A 17471-nucleotide genomic window follows, 5' to 3' on the forward strand; every position below is an offset into this window, starting at 1 on the left:
TAAAATGTTATATTTGATTGGTTAAATTATCATATACAATGCGCAATATAAACACCAGTTTTAATCAGTAAAATAAGTACTACCAGCTTAGAATGTCCTAGTTTACTTATATTTTGTTTCCATATGATGCATGGCATAGTTTTAACCAAAGAGTATCCCTACTCTTTGGTTTTAATAATACATCATTAACACTGATACCTTATGCCTTATGTCATATTTGTATTATGTACCAGCTGTTTTATGTCTATACACAAATAAGTAATGGTGAAAGGAGAACATTGGGATTAATGTAATACTATAATGCCACAGTATTCGGTTTTTATATCTGTGCTTAATCACAGGTGGTCAAGCAAATAACTTATATATGTATATATATATTTACGGTATTAAGTCTTTTGAGACTGTAAAACAATAATGTACTGAGGACATTGTCAATCGTTTCATAGACGTGGTTTATTAAACATGGTCACTGAAAGAATTTACATCTGTTAAATTCGATAACGTTTAAAGAAATTTACTTTGATTATTTATCAACATGTAAATAATTAGTGCTTTAAATGTATATAAATTATCAAGAGAAAATTTGTTGAAACATTGTTGCTGCTTTGTATATAGTACTGTAAGTACAAAATATAAATATAATTATGCCTAATTAATGTTATATTCATTGCACATGATTATATTCATTCCAACTTTATGATAAAATTTATTTATTTATGTTATCATATTATATATAGTATATCACAATGTTTATAATTTTGTAAATGTTGTAACAATGTAATAATTTTTTAAATATTTTTAGTTTCACCATGTCATATTCTATAAACAGAAGACCTTTGCTAGGAGGTGTATCAGACAGTGAATTTGAAGATGATTTAGAAACTGAAGCTGATGATCCAAACATTTCTGTTCCAGATGAAAAACCATTCCTAAATCAATATGAACCGAGTGATAAGTAAAAACTGTTTAAAATAATTTAATTCATTATTATGAATACATAATTTATTACTGTATGAATATGTACATATATATATTTAAAAATTTACATAATGTTGGAAATTATACTTTGCAGATATAATCTCGCATATATTGTTTTTTATGTACTTGGTATAAATACATTAATTCCTTGGAGCTTTTTTATCACAGCTGATGATTATTGGTTGTATAAATTTCGAGAGATACAGAAAAATTCTACAAAAGGTATTAATTACACTCATATGGAAAATTTAGAAAAAAAAACTGATCTCCAAGTTAGTTTTACATCATATATAAGTGTAGCAAGTGCGCTACCAAATACATTTTTTTTAATTGTAAATGCATTCATTAGTAAAAGGTAAGTAAAATAAAACTGTAATTATATAATAAGAAAGAATTAGTGCAATATATAAATTAAAAGAAATTTTAAACTATATAACTAACAACTAAACTATATAAACTATATAACAAAATATTAAAATAACAGAATTTCCTTAAGAGTAAGAATGGTGGGCTCTCAATGCACAATATTATTATTTTTTATTCTAACAACAATGTTTGTTAAAATAAATACGGACAAATGTAAGTTTAATAAAAAAATAATATTCAGAATAAAAATATATATTTTACATTTAAAGTAATATACTAACTTTGGTTTTAGGGCAGGGAACATTTTTAATAATTACTTTGATCACAGTGGCATGTGTCAATGGTATATCACCAGAATTTGAAGTATTATTGAATATTACAACATTTAAATTAGATAAAATAGTAACATTGTGTTCTTCTAGCTGCAAGTGCAATTTTTGGAGGGAGTTTAATGGGTATTGCTGGACGCTTTTCTCCAAAATATATAACAGCTATGTCAAGTGGGCAAGCTCTTGGAGGAATTATTACTGCTACAGCAGAAATATGTTCTCTTTGGATTGGTGCTAGTCCTGTACTTTCAGGTCTAGTTTATTTTATAATTGGAGATGTTATATTGTTCTTATCTTTGATTGCATATATAATTTTAGAAAAAGCAGTAAGTAATTTAGCATTCCATAATGATGTTTATCATACAGGTGTTTTATAAGTGGCTTATGATAATAACAGACATATAACAAAATAATCTATTGCGAACTGAAGAGAAGACTTAAATTATAATGTCATATGGATATCATTTATTTTTTACCATAGGTATTCTTCAGACATCATATGGTACAAAAATTCTCTGAAAATGTAGAAGCAGATTATTCAATAACCGGAGAAGTAACATTTTCGCAAGGCACTACAATATCTTATATGCGTATTATTAAAAGAATTTGGCATTATGGTATTAATGTATTTCTAGTATTTTTGATATCCTTTTCTGTATACCCAGCACTTACTGTGTTAGTGGAGAGTCAGTATAAAGGCAAAGGTTATGTATGGAATGGTAAGTCTTGCAATTGAATTTTATATAATTATAAAATTTTTATAGCTTTTTTATATGTTTTATAGATATCTATTTTGTACCTGTGGTGACCTACCTCATTTTTAGTTGTGGTGATTATACTGGAAGAATATTATCAGGTATTTTTCAATGGGTATGTATAAACGCTATTTGAAAATATATACTTTTTTGTTACTATAATAATATTTAAATTAATATTTTAGCCAAAAAATAAACCACGGCAAGTCGTATTTTTAAGTCTGATGAGAGTCATCTTTGTACCAGCTTTTATATTTTGTAATGCTCAGCCCCGACATCATCTTTCTGTTTATATTCATAATGATCTTTATTATATTTTAATGACTGTTGCATTTGCCATCAGTAATGGCTATCTATGTAATTTATCGTTTATTTTAACTCCTATGTAAGTTATTATATATACTAACTTAATAAATTTTTATTAGTTTGATACTAAGGATTTTTACACAGGGTTGTAGATTCTCAAGAGAAGGAAATTGCATGTATTATGATGGGAGCTTTCCTTGGTATAGGATTGATATCAGGTTCTGCACTCAGTTTGCTTATAGTTAAAGCTCTTTAATTGTACAATTTGTGTCTGAACCAAAGGAATATATAAATACTGCCCTCTATATTAAAATAAAACAGGACCACGAAACACAATATTGGATCAAATTAAATAATTTTATTTTATACTTTATGACAAAATTTATGAATGTAATGTTTGATATATCATAGTAAATTATTTTTGAAACTTCCTTTAAATATTTATATAGTAAAATTTGATCAGTTCATGAATATATAAAATGTTTTGTGTATAGTATGGAAATAATTGTGTGTGCCAAATTACATCTAATAGATCTCAAATGCTGATACATAAAGACTTAATTGATTGCATATATGGAAAGGTACAATTTTATTATACATTTAAATAATGTATTTTTAAGAAATCGTAGAATGCAATAAATTATGATATATCTTTCAACCTTTGTCAAAACTAATTTGTCAAAACTAGTTTGTCAAAACTAAAACTGTAACATAATATGATAATTTGTATTTAACTATAAGTATTAATAATAAAAGAATATAGTTCAATTCATTGTTAATGTGTTATTAAACCTTTTAAACTAGATAGAATATTTAATTTAACAGAAAAAACTCCGTTATAGGATGCGTTTCGTGCCCTGTGAATTATCGTTGATATATTATTGAATATATTACATAATATTTACTTTTTATGGATGTTTGTAACTACATTTATATTACATACAATTTGAAATATATTGATACTTATAATGTCTACATCTAAGATTTTCTTTTCTTTTTTACTTCTTTTGCAAGTACTTTATTTATTTGCAAGTATTTGGGTATATATATTAGTGCATATATAACTAAAACCTATAAGCTTTATTTATCATTTGCATTTAATTCACAGAAAAAAGCCTGCTCACTTATTGGAGCATGCATGTATCTCATGAAGGATGTTGTTTATCTTTACTTGTTAATGGAACAAAAACTACACCTGTAAGAGACTTTTTCTTAATCTTCCCATCCTTTGTTTTATCAACCTGTACTAAGACTTGATCTGAGTTCCTTGGACCCACTGGTAACACCAAACGTCCTCCAGGAGCTAGTTGATCAATTAACTGTGTAATAAATATTTTAATGATTATATAATATATTTCTGTATAATATTAAGTAATCAAGTTTTTTTCTTACAGCTTGAGGCATTTCTTTAGCAGCAGCTCCCACATGAATAGCATCATATGGTGCTTTTTCTGGATATCCTAATCTTCCATCTCCAACTAGAATATTATACATAAATATTAGAAAAATGTTGAATATTACATATCTTTATATGAAATATACAAATCCACATATTTATATAAAATTTAGAAAATAATTACCAACTAATTGAACACGACCGCTTTCAAGAAGTTCTGGGTTATCTCTCTGAATATTTTGCATAGCAAATGCTTTAAGTTCAGAAATATGTTCAATACCTATAGCTAATCCATTTGTTCCTAACATCATTGCCATACATGCTGTTAAATATCCAGAACCAGAACCAACATCTAATGCTCTAGCACCATCACACAGCTTATCTTCAAGTATTTCCAAAGCATATGCATGCTAAATAATTTTAATTTATCAATTTCATTGACATATTTTCTATATTATGCTTCTGTGTCTTGGTGCAAAAAGTGCCAATGTCATATTTTTTCAAAAATGACTTGAACTCAATATTGAATTTATAAGCAATTGTATATTCTATATAAAAACGACAATTTCAAGTTCTATCTGAAAATTCTACCTGGAAATAATTATAATGGCATTTGTATGTGCTGATGACAATATTTTTTATACAATAAACACTATAAAAAAATACCAAAGTCACTATAAAAAACACAAATATCATAAGCTTTAATTCATTCTTTTTGTTGTTGCTGCGAAAGAAATTTAAAACAGCGGGAAGTATTATAAATAATGACATCGGCACTTGCACCAAATTACAGATTTAAATTCAATAGATATCTGTATACCATATGAGGAGCACTTATAGTTGCACCATAGCCAATATCCTGTGGAGAATCTATATATGCATAGCCAGAACAGGTATAATTTCCTCTATCTACAGAAGACATTGCTTCATAAACTCTGTCTGATTTGATTATTCTTGATGCTAAATCAAAAAGACATATGGTTTACATCTAACTTTTTTTTGGTAGTAAATGTAATTGCAAAGTTATATTTATATCACTTACATCTCAGATGTTGTATAAGATCATGATTGTTTTTTGCGTGAAATCTCCCAGACCAGGCCATTTCATATGCAAATTCAGAAAATAATAAACTTATCGCTATGAAAATAAAACACAATATATAAACGTTGAGATCGTAAATTATGATTTAATAAAATAACCGGCAAGTTATTGTTGCAGTTATTACAAAATTTATCAGAATTATCAATGCAATTAAATGTATATAGTAAATAAATAAATAAAAAAAATAAATTTTTACTGTTACACAATTATATATGTAATAACGTTAAATGACAAGTAAATTGAAACCGATTAATTCAATGTACATAGTTTGTTGTTGAAAATTGATACCAAATTTGAATTTAAGTTTCACGTAATGTAACCTTTATGTTGATTTTAGTAAACCTGTCTTGTAAAAATCTAGCCAAATAAAATTGCATCATTATTGCACATGGGCACATACCAAATACGAGAAACATATAGGATGAACGTAACATAAAGAATGAAGTGACATTAAATTATGCAATACAACAGAGATTGGAGTTTTACCAGCCTTCTTACCACTATTATGTCACTTCCACTTTTACCGATTCATACCTGTTTTTACCACTTTCATGTCACATGCAATGTTATCGATTCTGTAGTATTGGCACAAAAAGTGAAACGAGGTACATTCGTCTGTGGCATTTTGTGTCACGCCTATAAGAATTTAGAAACATGCACATTATTATACATACTACGATTGTACATTAAAAATTCAATATACATACGTACATATATCACTCTGTATATAATCAAAATGGATTCGAATTACTAACATAATTTTTCACAATAGGAAAGGAGCTTTAAACTGAGATTTTAAAAACAGATTTTCAGCTGAATTATATTAAAAGTGATTCTAATAATAAAATAATTATAAATCAATATGCTTTGCATAAATTATTTGATGAGGATAAAGAATTGATACTAATAAAAGCAATTTATTTTAATAGAAATGGTTAAAACCATTTGATACAAAGAATACGAAGGATTGAATATTTCATCCAAAAAAGCCTTGTACCGCTTTGTACATATACAGATATACTGCGCCCTGCAAGAAAAATAATAATATAAACAATTATATTATACTGAAACAGCCTACATATAAGAACATTTCACAATTGAAAGATTATATCTCAAACTCAATATCTGCGACAATAATTCTATTTTTATGTAAGTATAACCAAAAAGACAGTTATTTTTATTTATATTCATAATGTTTCCTTTTTTACATATTTGCTTAGTGTATATTGTTTGTTAACGGACTAGTTGTTACGCCGGGCGACTCTCTGCCTGGCCCAGGTCACACACCGCGGGCCAGACGGACACCAGATGCCCGCTCTTCCGTACGGCGTACCCTCAATAGCCTTAAGCACCCGTCATAAACCCGAGTCACTTGCCTGCTAAGGTCCTTCAGACCCAACAAATGTCTTTTCTAAATCAGTTTCCAAAGACTATTGTTTACTACGGCTTGACACGGGAAAGTTAGTTTTTCTCACGTACGATGCTTCTTACTAGCAACTTTCTATCGAGGGCGGTTAAGACCCTTCCTAGTCCACCAACCTTCGTTTGTCCAATCCGAGGCAATGTATACTGCCCTCACTTCCTGACCTAAAGTGGCATGAACAAATCCGATGATCCCGTGCGCTAGACACACCCATCCTTAGCTTTCCTCCGACACAGCATCCTCACTCAACTTCACTTCTTCTACATGGTTGGAAAAGTCAACGACTAAGTCTAACGCTAAGACCTATCGGGGCAGTCTAAGCATAACGCGAGAGTCAGTCTCGGTATTGTCGAGCATACATTTCCTCTCCTAAATATCTTATAGTGCCACGTCCACTAATACATTAAATCCAATTATAAGAGCCCTGCTCTAACGTACATATCTATCTTATCTTCGTGCGATAAGTGATTATCTCTCTATCTATGCTCATCAGTATAATCTAAGTGTTGGAAATATATAATTTATAATTCTGTGAATCACAGTGTTATACAAACTCGATCACCCCTATTATCTCAACGGAAATCAGGGGATCGATCAAGTCGTGGTGTCGATTGTTATAATCGTAACGGGAATTTACGACTCCCGTTGACGTCTCTCCTAGCGACTACGTCTCCCCGCGATTGGTCGAACAAACACTAGTATTTCGATCCCTATATTAATTACTTGTCTCAGTTACTTGCATTAGTTTGGATAGTTTTGTGGTAGATAGTCTGTATAATAAGCTGCGAATATATCGTATCACGTTATAATATATTACGTTATACTATACCGCGTAATAAAATACCACGCTATATTTCATTACGTTATATATTAATACGTTATAATGTATTACGATATAATGTATTACGTTACATATTATTACAATATACAGTATTACGTTACAACGTATATCGTATTATAGTACTACATTATATAGTATTACGAATTATAGTACTACATTATATAGTATAACGTTAGAACGTATTACGTTATATAGTATTACGTTATATAACATTACGTTATATAGCATTACGTTATATAGCATTACGTTATATAGCATTACGTTATATAGCATTACGTTATATAGCATTACGTTATATAGCATTACGTTATATAGCATTACGTTATATAGTATAACGTTATAACGTATTACCCAATATAGTATTACGTTCAAAGTATTACGTTATATAGTATTACGCTATATAGTTTTACGTTATATAGTTTTACGTTATATAGTATTACGTCATAAGATAAGTGTTACGTTATGTGTTACGTTATATAGTATTACGTTATCTAGTTTTACGTTATATAGCATTACGTTATACAGTATTTCGTTATAACGAATTACGTTATATAGTATTATGTTATATAGTATTCCGTTATATAGTTTTACGTTATATAGAATTATGCTCTATAATATAACAATATATAGTATAGTTTGTCACGTCATCGAGGGGTGAAAATGGAAACACGAGCGATCTACAGCAGCCTCGTGCAGAAAGACACCACCCTTAGCGACGATATGGAGTCGCTATCATCAAAATCAGACACGGAGTCTTCGATTCAGTCATTGTCTGCATGATCAACGGAATCTCCTTTACCGGAAGCATGTGTGCTCAATTAGTAACATTTCTACTTCGACTAGATTTTTCAAGTGTTAACCATTATCACTCGCACCTATATTTAAGCGTATACAACAATTAACAAATTTTTAATACAACGATATGTTATCGATACATATCGAATCATCATCGTAATATATATTATTCTTATATTTAAAGTACAAATGCCATATAACTCATTTGAAATTGCATTTCTTGAAATCAATCGCGCTATGTAATTCACTAAATCAGATAACATATACAACATAAGATATTTTATTTTCTTAATCCTATATCTCAAGAAATTAAGGAATTTTGCAAACATATTAATTTCAATATAAAAATATCTCTTCGAACATGATGCATTTCATCATCATGCAAGGATTATATGATTTGTAAGTCTGTGGACTCAGTGGACAAGTGTTGAGAACTGATGGGTTGTTCTGACAACTATCGATCTCATTTGAGGAATTCGTCACGGTGGTGATAACGTGAAGATTATTCCGCTTCGGGTAACTCGCAGGTGTGGCCCCTTTCGGCAATGGCGCAAGTGGCGTCTTCGCATTATGTCCAGAAAAATGACTCTCCGATATGATACTCCTGCTCTCAGGTGATCCAGGCGGCGTGGTATAAGACAGATTGAACGTTGAAATGCTGATTGAAGAGGAAATGCTCCTAGATAATCCGATCATCGTGGATTTCGAAACCTCTGCTGTAGGGGTTTCGACTCTGTTGTTCTGGATGGGATTCAGTTTCTTCCGGCCCAGAAGATCGTGAGAGGTTGTCCTCAAGTCGCGTATAGGCGATAAGCAGAGGATGTGAGAGGTTGTCTGATTCACGACGTTTGGTGGCGCTGAATCAGATTGTTCAGATACTGACGATGCGAACGTGGTTTTCGTCAAGTCGCGTGTAGGTGACACGTTGCAAGCGTGAAAAGTTTTTTGATTCAAGGCGTTTGGTAGCGTTGAATCCGATTGTTCAGATACTGACGATGCTAATGTGGTGTTGTCAGGCCGCGTTTAGGTGACACGTTGCGAGTGTGATACGATGAGTTGCGAATGGGAAGAGTTTTCTGATTCAAGGCGTTTGGCAGCGTTGTATCAGATTGTTCAGGTAGCGACGATGCTATTGTCACGTAAAATACAAAGAAATTTAAGAAAAAGAAGAAATTTTATTTTTTTTCTGGTTTACAATACACTTCCGGGCTCTAGGCGTGACTGTTCAAGACTGACTTGAATGATTTTAGGGGGAGTATTTAAATTCTTTTATTCGTGGGAGTGGGAAAAGGCTTCGATCATATATTTCTGAGAACGGATAGAGTGACCGGATGTTATCCCGATGGTCACTCATGCTAAGGCGCTTGGAATTTCGCTATCTTATCGCTTTGTTCAGTCGGATTTCATCTGTGACAAGGTCTTCCTTTATCGCGGTTCTCATACCTAATAAGACGATCGACAGAATTCCGACCCAGTTGCTCGTGTCGTGGCATTTAATCGCCGCTTTAAGTTGTCGATGTAGGCGCTCTACCATCCCATTGGACGCGGGATAATAGGCCGTCGTGCGCAGATGTTTGACGCCGAGCAACCGGCATAATTCCTCGAATAAGCGCGATTTGAATTAACGTCCTTGATCAGTCGTAATTTTCAAAGGTACGCCAAAACGAGATATTCAGGTCGAAAGGAGGGCCGAAGCAACGGTTGGCGCTTTCATGTCGGCGATAGGAATGGCTTCGGGCTAACGCGAAAAACGGTCGATACACGTTAAACAATACTGGTATCCTTGCGAATATTGCATGGCGATGATGCTCGAACCGGCCTGCTAACGTTCCGAACGTTCCGACAGGTGAGGATACGTGCCTGGTGACTTTATTGCGCTGACACGGTATGCATTGTCGCGTCCACGTTCGGCAATCTTTATTTACGGACGGCCAGACGAAGCGCGTCGTCACCAATTTTTGCGTAGCACGCATCCCTGGATGGGAAAGTCCATGTAGCGATTGGAATACGTTGCGCCGTAACGGTTCCGGTACGTACGGTCGCACGGTCTCGGCTGTAATATCGCAATATAACTCGGCGCCTTGATCGGAAAATCGTACCTTTTTCAAATGCAGCGCGCTCGAGTCAGCGTTGATAATTTCGCGCAGCACGCTATCCTTCTCTTGCGCTGCAGCTAGCGTATAGTGATTTACTGATTTCCCGATCGCTTCGATGCGAGATAGAGTATCGGCTACGCTGTTCTCTACCCCTTTTATATGTCGGATATCCGTCGTAAACTGTCCGACGTAGTCCAGATGTTGAAACTGTCTTGGCGAACACTTATCGAGATTCTGGTTGAACGCGTAAATTAGGGGAAACTTTTAAATTATATGAACTTGCTCGAATATTGTGCCAGGTGTATCGGACCCTTCCCTTCGTTGCCCATCAATATCTCCACTAGCGTGCGTTCATTAGATGTGCCGCAGCGGTTGGCGCGTGTATGCTCTTCCGAGAATTCGGCGGAAGAAGCGTGAAGATATCGATGGCACATTGGGCACGTCGGTGTTGCGCTTTGACGGTGTCACGTAGAGTTGGTACTTGGGTGGTAGTATGCTATGATGATAAGGTGGTGATGTGACCAAAAGTGTCCGGAGGTCGGCGGTCGATGTCTTATCACTGATGTAGGTTGAGATGTGATTGATGTCACAACGGCGTAGCGCTTTGTATCACGAAGCCGTTGGAAAGTTCCGTGGCACGTGCCGCCACAAGTATTAAGGTATGATTAACTTGATTAATGGCCTATACAGCAATTGCATTTTTTATTCAAAGTGTGTGATAAGTGATTTGGAAAATAAATAAATACGTAAAAATAACGATTTTAGAATAAAGTACTATTTCCAGAATAGAACTGAGAAGAATAATAGACACTGTAGACTGAGATTTAAAGATTTTTTTTTTATTTAAAGTTGTTTATTGAGCCCAAGAATACAGTTTTAGGTACATATTCACAATAAACGGTGAATTTTTGTAATGATATGTTAGGCAAAGGTACCGATACGCGGCGGTACGACGTAGCCATGCTGTATTATGTGTCGGCGCTTTACATTTTTCGTTGTATAATACAATTTTTGGGTTTAAGCCGCTGGGGAGTGGAGCTTTTTTATGTATTTTTTGTTTTATTTTTTTCTGTCCTGAAAACTTGGTCGCAAAACAGGACGCTTCGGTAGTCTGCTTTTTGGGTGCTGTGTAACTTTTGGGAGGGGTGGGATGAGAGGGAGGGGGCGGGGGAGGGGGATGTCAAATAGATTTATTTACAAATATTTACAGTATTTACAGTTTACACCTGTGTTATGCGGTGTCAGAATTGAGTTCTGTCGGTTTATTAATGTTCTCTCTTATTTTATTATGGATTCTGTATCCACCAGTATTTTTTTGTATTTTTTCTGTGTTTGTCTTTGGTGTATTTCCGGGGGAGGGCCATGTTGTATCTCCATCTGGTGTCTGCGGTCTGTCTATTTATGTTTTCTTCGTAGAGTATGGTTTTGATCCCTATTTTTCTTTTTATGTGATAAATTATTGGGATGTTGTTGTGGTCCTGGAGGTAGTTTTTTTCGTCTAGCTATAGGAAAGCTTCTGGAGGGATGTGGCCTGTTGTCAGAGTGTTTTTGTAATATGCGTTGTTAGGAAATAGGCAACTGAAGATTAAGCTGTTTTCTTTTATTTTTGCTGCTTACGCGAAGTGGTTTCTTATTAGCTTTAGGATGTGACAGTCTATGCGGTGAATGTTGGCTAGGTCGTATATTGTTTTGTTTTTTACATATTTTTTGAATCCGCTGTGTTCGGATCTGTAAGTACTCAAGCAAGCCCTGATGCATTTTCTTTCGAATATGCGGAATTTTCTTTCGAATATGCCGCTGTGTGGAAATCGGATAGGTTTCGGAGGTAGAGAGCATGTTTACCTGAGTGTATCCTTTTGATATGGAATTGATTGATGTTGGATACTTTCTCTATGAGCGTTACTGTGTCCTTTGGGTCTTGTAACGTTATGTTGATAGGCGGCGGTTTGTATTCCCTTGTAGTGGATGGGGCCTTCCTACGCTCCTCTGCGGTGTATCTGGTGGGGTGTCCGTCGGGTGCCCGGGCCCCCCCGTGGTGATGCTGGTGGCACTGGGCCTCCTGGGTTGTACAATGAGGCCTGTCGCCCCTGCGGTGTTGATTGCTTTGGCGGTGTGGTGGGACTGTGTTTTCCCATTTTGCCACGTAATAGTTGGCTTTTTTGTCTTATTTGCTCTAGCGTTGAGTTTGATGTTGGGTAGTTTGCTGGTCCCGGCTGTAATTGTGGATGTGGTTCTGATTCTAGCAAGCTAAATCTGTTTTGTGTTGTGATCGCTGGGGGCGAGGCAGCTTTTATGGGTCTCATGTTTCTGGCTTTCTTAGTACTTTCGTCCTGGGCGGAGAGATACTCTTGTTTTGTGTTTTTTAGGATTTCTTCTAATCCTTTGGTTCTGGCAACTAGGTTTGGTTGGGGTTGAGTTTCCGCGTCTTTTGCGCGGAAAGTCTTAAGCTATTGATTTCCTTGGCCGCTTTTTGCGGATTTATTTTTCTTTTGGTGGGTTTTCTTGTTAATTCTAAGGTGGGTTCCGTTGCCTTGCTTTTTGCATCATTCTCAGTAACTTCCATTTTTTTACATACTTTTATTTTCTTATCTTTTCTTAAATTTTAATTTTATTTTATTTTTATTTATTTTATTATTTATTTATATTATTTATATATATTTAATATATTTATATTTAATATATTTATTATTTATATTATTTATTCCTTGCTAGGAATTATTGTGTTGTTAATGGTGACCTGGGGGCAGGTTTGTTTTCGGAGCGTGAAGGTTACATGTGAGGTACATTTTTTTTCGTTAATTTTGAAGCCCCATTTATGAAACCACTTTTGCATGGAGTCGAGACATCGCTGGAGAGTGGATGAGGCAATTACCGGGTCTGCGTGGGTAGCTAATAGCGCTGTGTCGTCAGCAAATGTTGCTATTGTTATCTCGTTTGATATAGGTAAGTCGGCAGTGTAGATGGAGAACAGTAAGGGTGCGAGAACACTACCTTGGGGTATGCCGGATTCTATTGGGAATATTGCGGAAGTGGCGTCTAGGCATTTAACCATGAATTGTTTATTGGTTAGGTAGGATTTTAGAATGGAGTAGTAGGGGTGAGGTAGGATCTTTTTAAGCTTGTATAGTAGCCTTTCATGCCATACTTTGTCGAATGCCTGTTGAACGACATCTAAATGAGAAGAAGAAAATACGGCAAGCGAGATCTACAGCCAGCAGCTATAATTATCACGGATATATGAAAGAAAATGGAGAAAAAGAAAAAAAAAGTGTGTTTCGTCCAGAGCCTGCCAGTGGACTCATCAGTAAGGTTACCCAGCAGGCTCATGCCTTAGACACAACAAGAGAAAATAAAGCGTGCGTGTTTCGTCCTAGGCTGCTAGTGGCGGACTCCTCAGTAAGGCTCTCACCTAGCAGACCTATACCTTAGACACTCGGATAAGAAAAGTTGTGTTGGAAGTTATATTTATTGAAACAAACGGTGTCAATGTGACCACTAGTGAGAAAGCATTAACATCGCTAGCCCTATGTTGATATCGATGGCCCTCTGGTGACAAGTGTAAGACCTATTCTACAAACGTGTAATTTAAACTAAACCATTGTGATGAGTTATAAATAGATTGTACATTTATAGTAAATTTAAAAGTGTAGAAATGCACAGATTGCATAGAATAATGTGTAAAGATATCGAAAATATTGAAAGTAAAGTTTCTGCTATAATGTTAAAGATTAACATAATAAATGAGTTGTGATACTTAATTGTATTGAATGAAAGAAATTTCTATTTAAGTTCAATTTCCATAATTGTATTTCTGTAATAGTGTTAAATAAAGCTACGAATTTATAAACATCCACGCTCTAATCATAATAGAGTATCTAATATAAACAAAATTAGAAGAGTATGAAACAGAATATCGGACGTTAGTGAATTCCTGTTTACATATCGTTAACACGATATGTTTCAAAGGAAAAAAACTAAAGAAAGAAATGCACGCTGTAATGTTTCTAGCCTGATGTTTTCTTTCTTTTTCCATATTGTTCACGTACGCAGCATCGTGATGAATCGAACTGTTGAATCTCGGTGACAAATAACAGGAATTACGTGCTGGGTGCGAGAGGACCTCTATTTGCGCGTTCAATTGCTCGCGTTAGAATATCATGGTTCGTACATCCTATACATCCAATAAATTTTGGAATATTATACATTGAGGAGCTACATTGAAGGAGCGAACGTGCGAAAATACAGAAAATTTAAAATAATTAGATTTGCTACTGTTTATTTTCGTTTTGAAGTTGTGTAAAATATAGTAATAGCCAAAGGTTGAATAATTTTTTAAGACTACTATTTTCGTGTATATTAGTCGTTTTGATTATCTCCACTGATTACATCCGAGCAACTAGTTCTCCCATTCCTAATGTATGTGTATTTTTGTCTCAGTCTAATTGGAAACAGACCATGCTTGCATAACACTTCCATTAATGTTATGCCCTTCTTGTCTGTGTTATTTCCTCAACACAATGATTCCACATTTTTGACTATATGTGTAATATCAAAAAAAGGGGAGGGTATGCGCTTGGTCTATCATATATTTAAGTTTGAGTTTTCTGGGGATAGTATAAGTCGTAAATTGAACATATAAACTAAGAATCGTAAGAGTGCTGGGGAAGAGAGAGAGAGAGAGAGAGAGAGAGAGAGTGTGTGTGTGTGTAAGTAAGAGGGTATGCTTGGTGACTTCAAAGCCAAATGAGTAATGGAGTGAGAGAAGGGTGCGAGTGTGGAGGCTCAGCATTTTTTGACCTGTGAAGACAGACGTTGTAAGCCGAGTGTTAGAATAAGACGTACGAAGATATTGTAGTCAGTTTTTGCATTGGGTATTGCTTGTTAAAATAAAACTAAACTTCACTTCAAATAGAACATCCTTTCTTGTCCTTACTCTAGACTATTTAGATACTACATATGTAAGAGAAATTTCCATTCAGCCAAAGGTATACTTACACATTACAGATACTTACGAGACATAAACTCGCAAACTATTGTGACGAATAAAAAATTTAATACTATTAAATCTGTTTGTATTTTGTTGCATGAGAATGCATATGTACATTACCTTTGTATCCCCTTGAAAGATTCAATATTGCGCATGTAAACTATATTTTATACAGATTTTATAAAATACTTTGTATGTTTGTTTAGACTGTTAATCTAAAGGCTGGTATACAAGGAAGAAACTTTTTTTTTTTATTTAGTTGTTTACATTCACAATTTGTCCAATTTGGACATTTGGTAGAAACAAGGAAGAAATGGCACAATGATGTAGTCTGGTGACGTTCATGAATATCAAGGAATCACTCTACATTCGCTCAGATATATACGTCGGAGCTAAAAGGTATAACAAAGGTGCCTAACAAAGGTATGGGGTAATAGCATAGCTCTCCTTTAAAAGAAACAGTTGTAGCGGCACTCCACAGTAAACATTCCAACGGTTTCTGTCGCATGACTCGTGTAACGTCAATCCACATCAGAAACCAGGCCACTGCAACATTAGAGGCCAGATGTGTGCGGGCCCTCACGCTCGACATTACAAATTAATTTAAATTTTATACATTTTATATTGTGATTGAAATTTTATTTGATTAAATTGTGATATTTTCATTGAAATCAAAATTTTTAACATTTATTTAGTATTTCAGTTAGAATTTTAATTCAGGAAAAGAATGAATTTCTGTATGAAAATTAAAAAGACTTAGAATTTCAATTTAGTTCGAAAGCTTCAGTGTTAAATACTTCTATGTTTCGTCCTTGGCTTAATTTGACTTTAACTAAGACCTAATAATTACATTAATGTGCGTAAATGCTTGAAAATGCCACATAATAGTATCAGCTTCTTTTAAAAAAATTTTATAGTAAAATCTTTATAAATTTGTAATATTTTTTAGACAATTTGAATTCATTATATTATACATCATACATTGTAGTCATTTCTAATTAAGTTACTTTTGCGATGTTTAATTTTATTTTATGTATATCCTTATAACTCTCTATGTTACGGCGCGTACGATGGTCCGTGCGCTGTCTGAAACTTTATACTATATACTGATCTACTATATACTATATGCTATAAACTGAATCCTTTGACGTAATCTTAATAGCTTGAAGGAATCTCTAGCCCTGTAAGTGTTTTCGGTTTATGGATGGTCCTTAGAACAATCCTTAGGTTTATTGTGCACTCTTACAAATTACGGAGAAAGCGGGTAGTTATTTTTCCAATAACCAATGCCATCCACGAGCCACGTTGGTAGGAGGCTTCCTCCTCCTATCTCCATTCATTAACGTTGGCTATAACCAATGGGCACCCTCACTCTCCTAACGAAAAGTGTGAACAACGAATCCGCGTTCTTCGTTCAGAAAGCACGCCCACACCGAGATTTCTTCTCGTGGCGGCACACGAGAACGCAAATGTCATCACTTGACACCAACTAGTGTCGGACGACGGCAGAGCAATGGTTAGCGCCTTAGAGTACAATCGTTCGGATCCCGGGTTCAAATTCCGGCGCCTCGTACTTTTCCGAAGTCCGATTTTTCTTCTACGACATCTAAATAAGAAGAAAATACAGCAGTATACACCCCGGCAAGCGATATCTACAGCCAGCAGCTACAATTATCACGGATATATGAAAGAAGATGGAGAAAAAGAAAAAAAAAGTGTGTTTCGTCCAGAGCCTGCTAGTGGACTCATCAGTAAGGTTACCCAGCAGGCTCATGCCTTAGACACAACAAGAGAAAATAAAGCGTGCGTGTTTCGTCCTAGGCTGCTAGTGGCGGACTCCTCAGTAAGGCTCTCACCTAGCAGACCTATACCTTAGACACTCGGATAAGAAAAGTTGTGTTGGAAGTTATATTTATTGAAACAAACGGTGTCAATGTGACCACTAGTGAGAAAGCATTAACATCGCTAGCCCTATGTTGATATCGATGGCCCTCTGGTGACAAGTGTAAGACCTATTCTACAAACGTGTAATTTAAACTAAACCATTGTGATGAGTTATAAATAGATTGTACATTTATAGTAAATTTAAAAGTGTAG

General features: G+C 34.5%; 2 protein-coding genes across 7 annotated transcripts; one reads left to right on the forward strand and one right to left on the reverse strand.

The window, feature by feature from the left end:
• The first annotated feature begins 64 nt into the window (after positions 1-64).
• LOC117212280 (equilibrative nucleoside transporter 3) lies at positions 65-3385 on the forward strand. The gene is made up of 10 exons (XM_033456956.1): positions 65-619; positions 803-955; positions 1073-1333; positions 1463-1557; positions 1637-1687; positions 1767-1999; positions 2155-2392; positions 2458-2543; positions 2614-2813; positions 2879-3385. The coding sequence occupies exons 2-10, from the start codon at positions 810-812 to the stop codon at positions 2988-2990; spliced, it is 1422 nt and encodes a 473-aa protein (XP_033312847.1). The 5' UTR covers positions 65-619; positions 803-809; the 3' UTR covers positions 2991-3385.
• Positions 3386-3497: 112 nt separating this feature from the next.
• LOC117212290 (protein-L-isoaspartate(D-aspartate) O-methyltransferase-like) lies at positions 3498-6004 on the reverse strand. Of its 6 annotated transcripts, none has more exons than XM_033456974.1 (7): positions 5944-6004; positions 5767-5868; positions 5173-5268; positions 4951-5090; positions 4411-4540; positions 4127-4212; positions 3498-4053 (listed from the first exon to the last, which is right to left on the reverse strand). In XM_033456974.1, exons 1-7 carry the CDS (start codon positions 5987-5989, stop codon positions 3880-3882), a joined length of 774 nt encoding a protein of 257 aa, XP_033312865.1. In that variant the 5' UTR covers positions 5990-6004; the 3' UTR covers positions 3498-3879. The 6 variants fall into 6 exon arrangements, with proteins under 6 accessions (XP_033312865.1, XP_033312864.1, XP_033312866.1 ...); XM_033456973.1 differs by having other exon boundaries at positions 4315-4540; XM_033456975.1 differs by lacking the exon at positions 5944-6004 and having other exon boundaries at positions 4315-4540; positions 5633-5772.
• Between the last annotated feature and the right edge of the window lie 11467 nt (positions 6005-17471).

Source organism: Bombus bifarius, unplaced genomic scaffold (genome assembly GCF_011952205.1).
Source record: "Bombus bifarius isolate JDL3187 unplaced genomic scaffold, Bbif_JDL3187 scf7180000008288, whole genome shotgun sequence".
Classification (NCBI taxonomy): Eukaryota; Metazoa; Arthropoda; class Insecta; order Hymenoptera; family Apidae; genus Bombus; species Bombus bifarius.

Coding starts and splice junctions, on each gene's coding strand:
- LOC117212280 (XM_033456956.1), top strand. CDS start 810: ATGTCATATTCTATAAACAGAAGACCTTTGCTAGGAGGTGTATCAGAC. Junction 1,688..1,766: donor CACAGTGGCATGTGTCAATG/GTATATCACCAG, acceptor GTGTTCTTCTAG/CTGCAAGTGCAATTTTTGGA. Junction 2,814..2,878: donor TCGTTTATTTTAACTCCTAT/GTAAGTTATTAT, acceptor ATTTTTACACAG/GGTTGTAGATTCTCAAGAGA.
- LOC117212290 (XM_033456973.1), bottom strand. CDS start 5,989: ATGTTAGTAATTCGAATCCATTTTGATTATATACAGAGTGATATAT. Junction 5,869..5,943: donor TTATATACAGAGTGATATAT/GTACGTATGTAT, acceptor AAATTCTTATAG/GCGTGACACAAAATGCCACA. Junction 4,541..4,950: donor CTATAAGTGCTCCTCATATG/GTATACAGATAT, acceptor AAAATTATTTAG/CATGCATATGCTTTGGAAAT.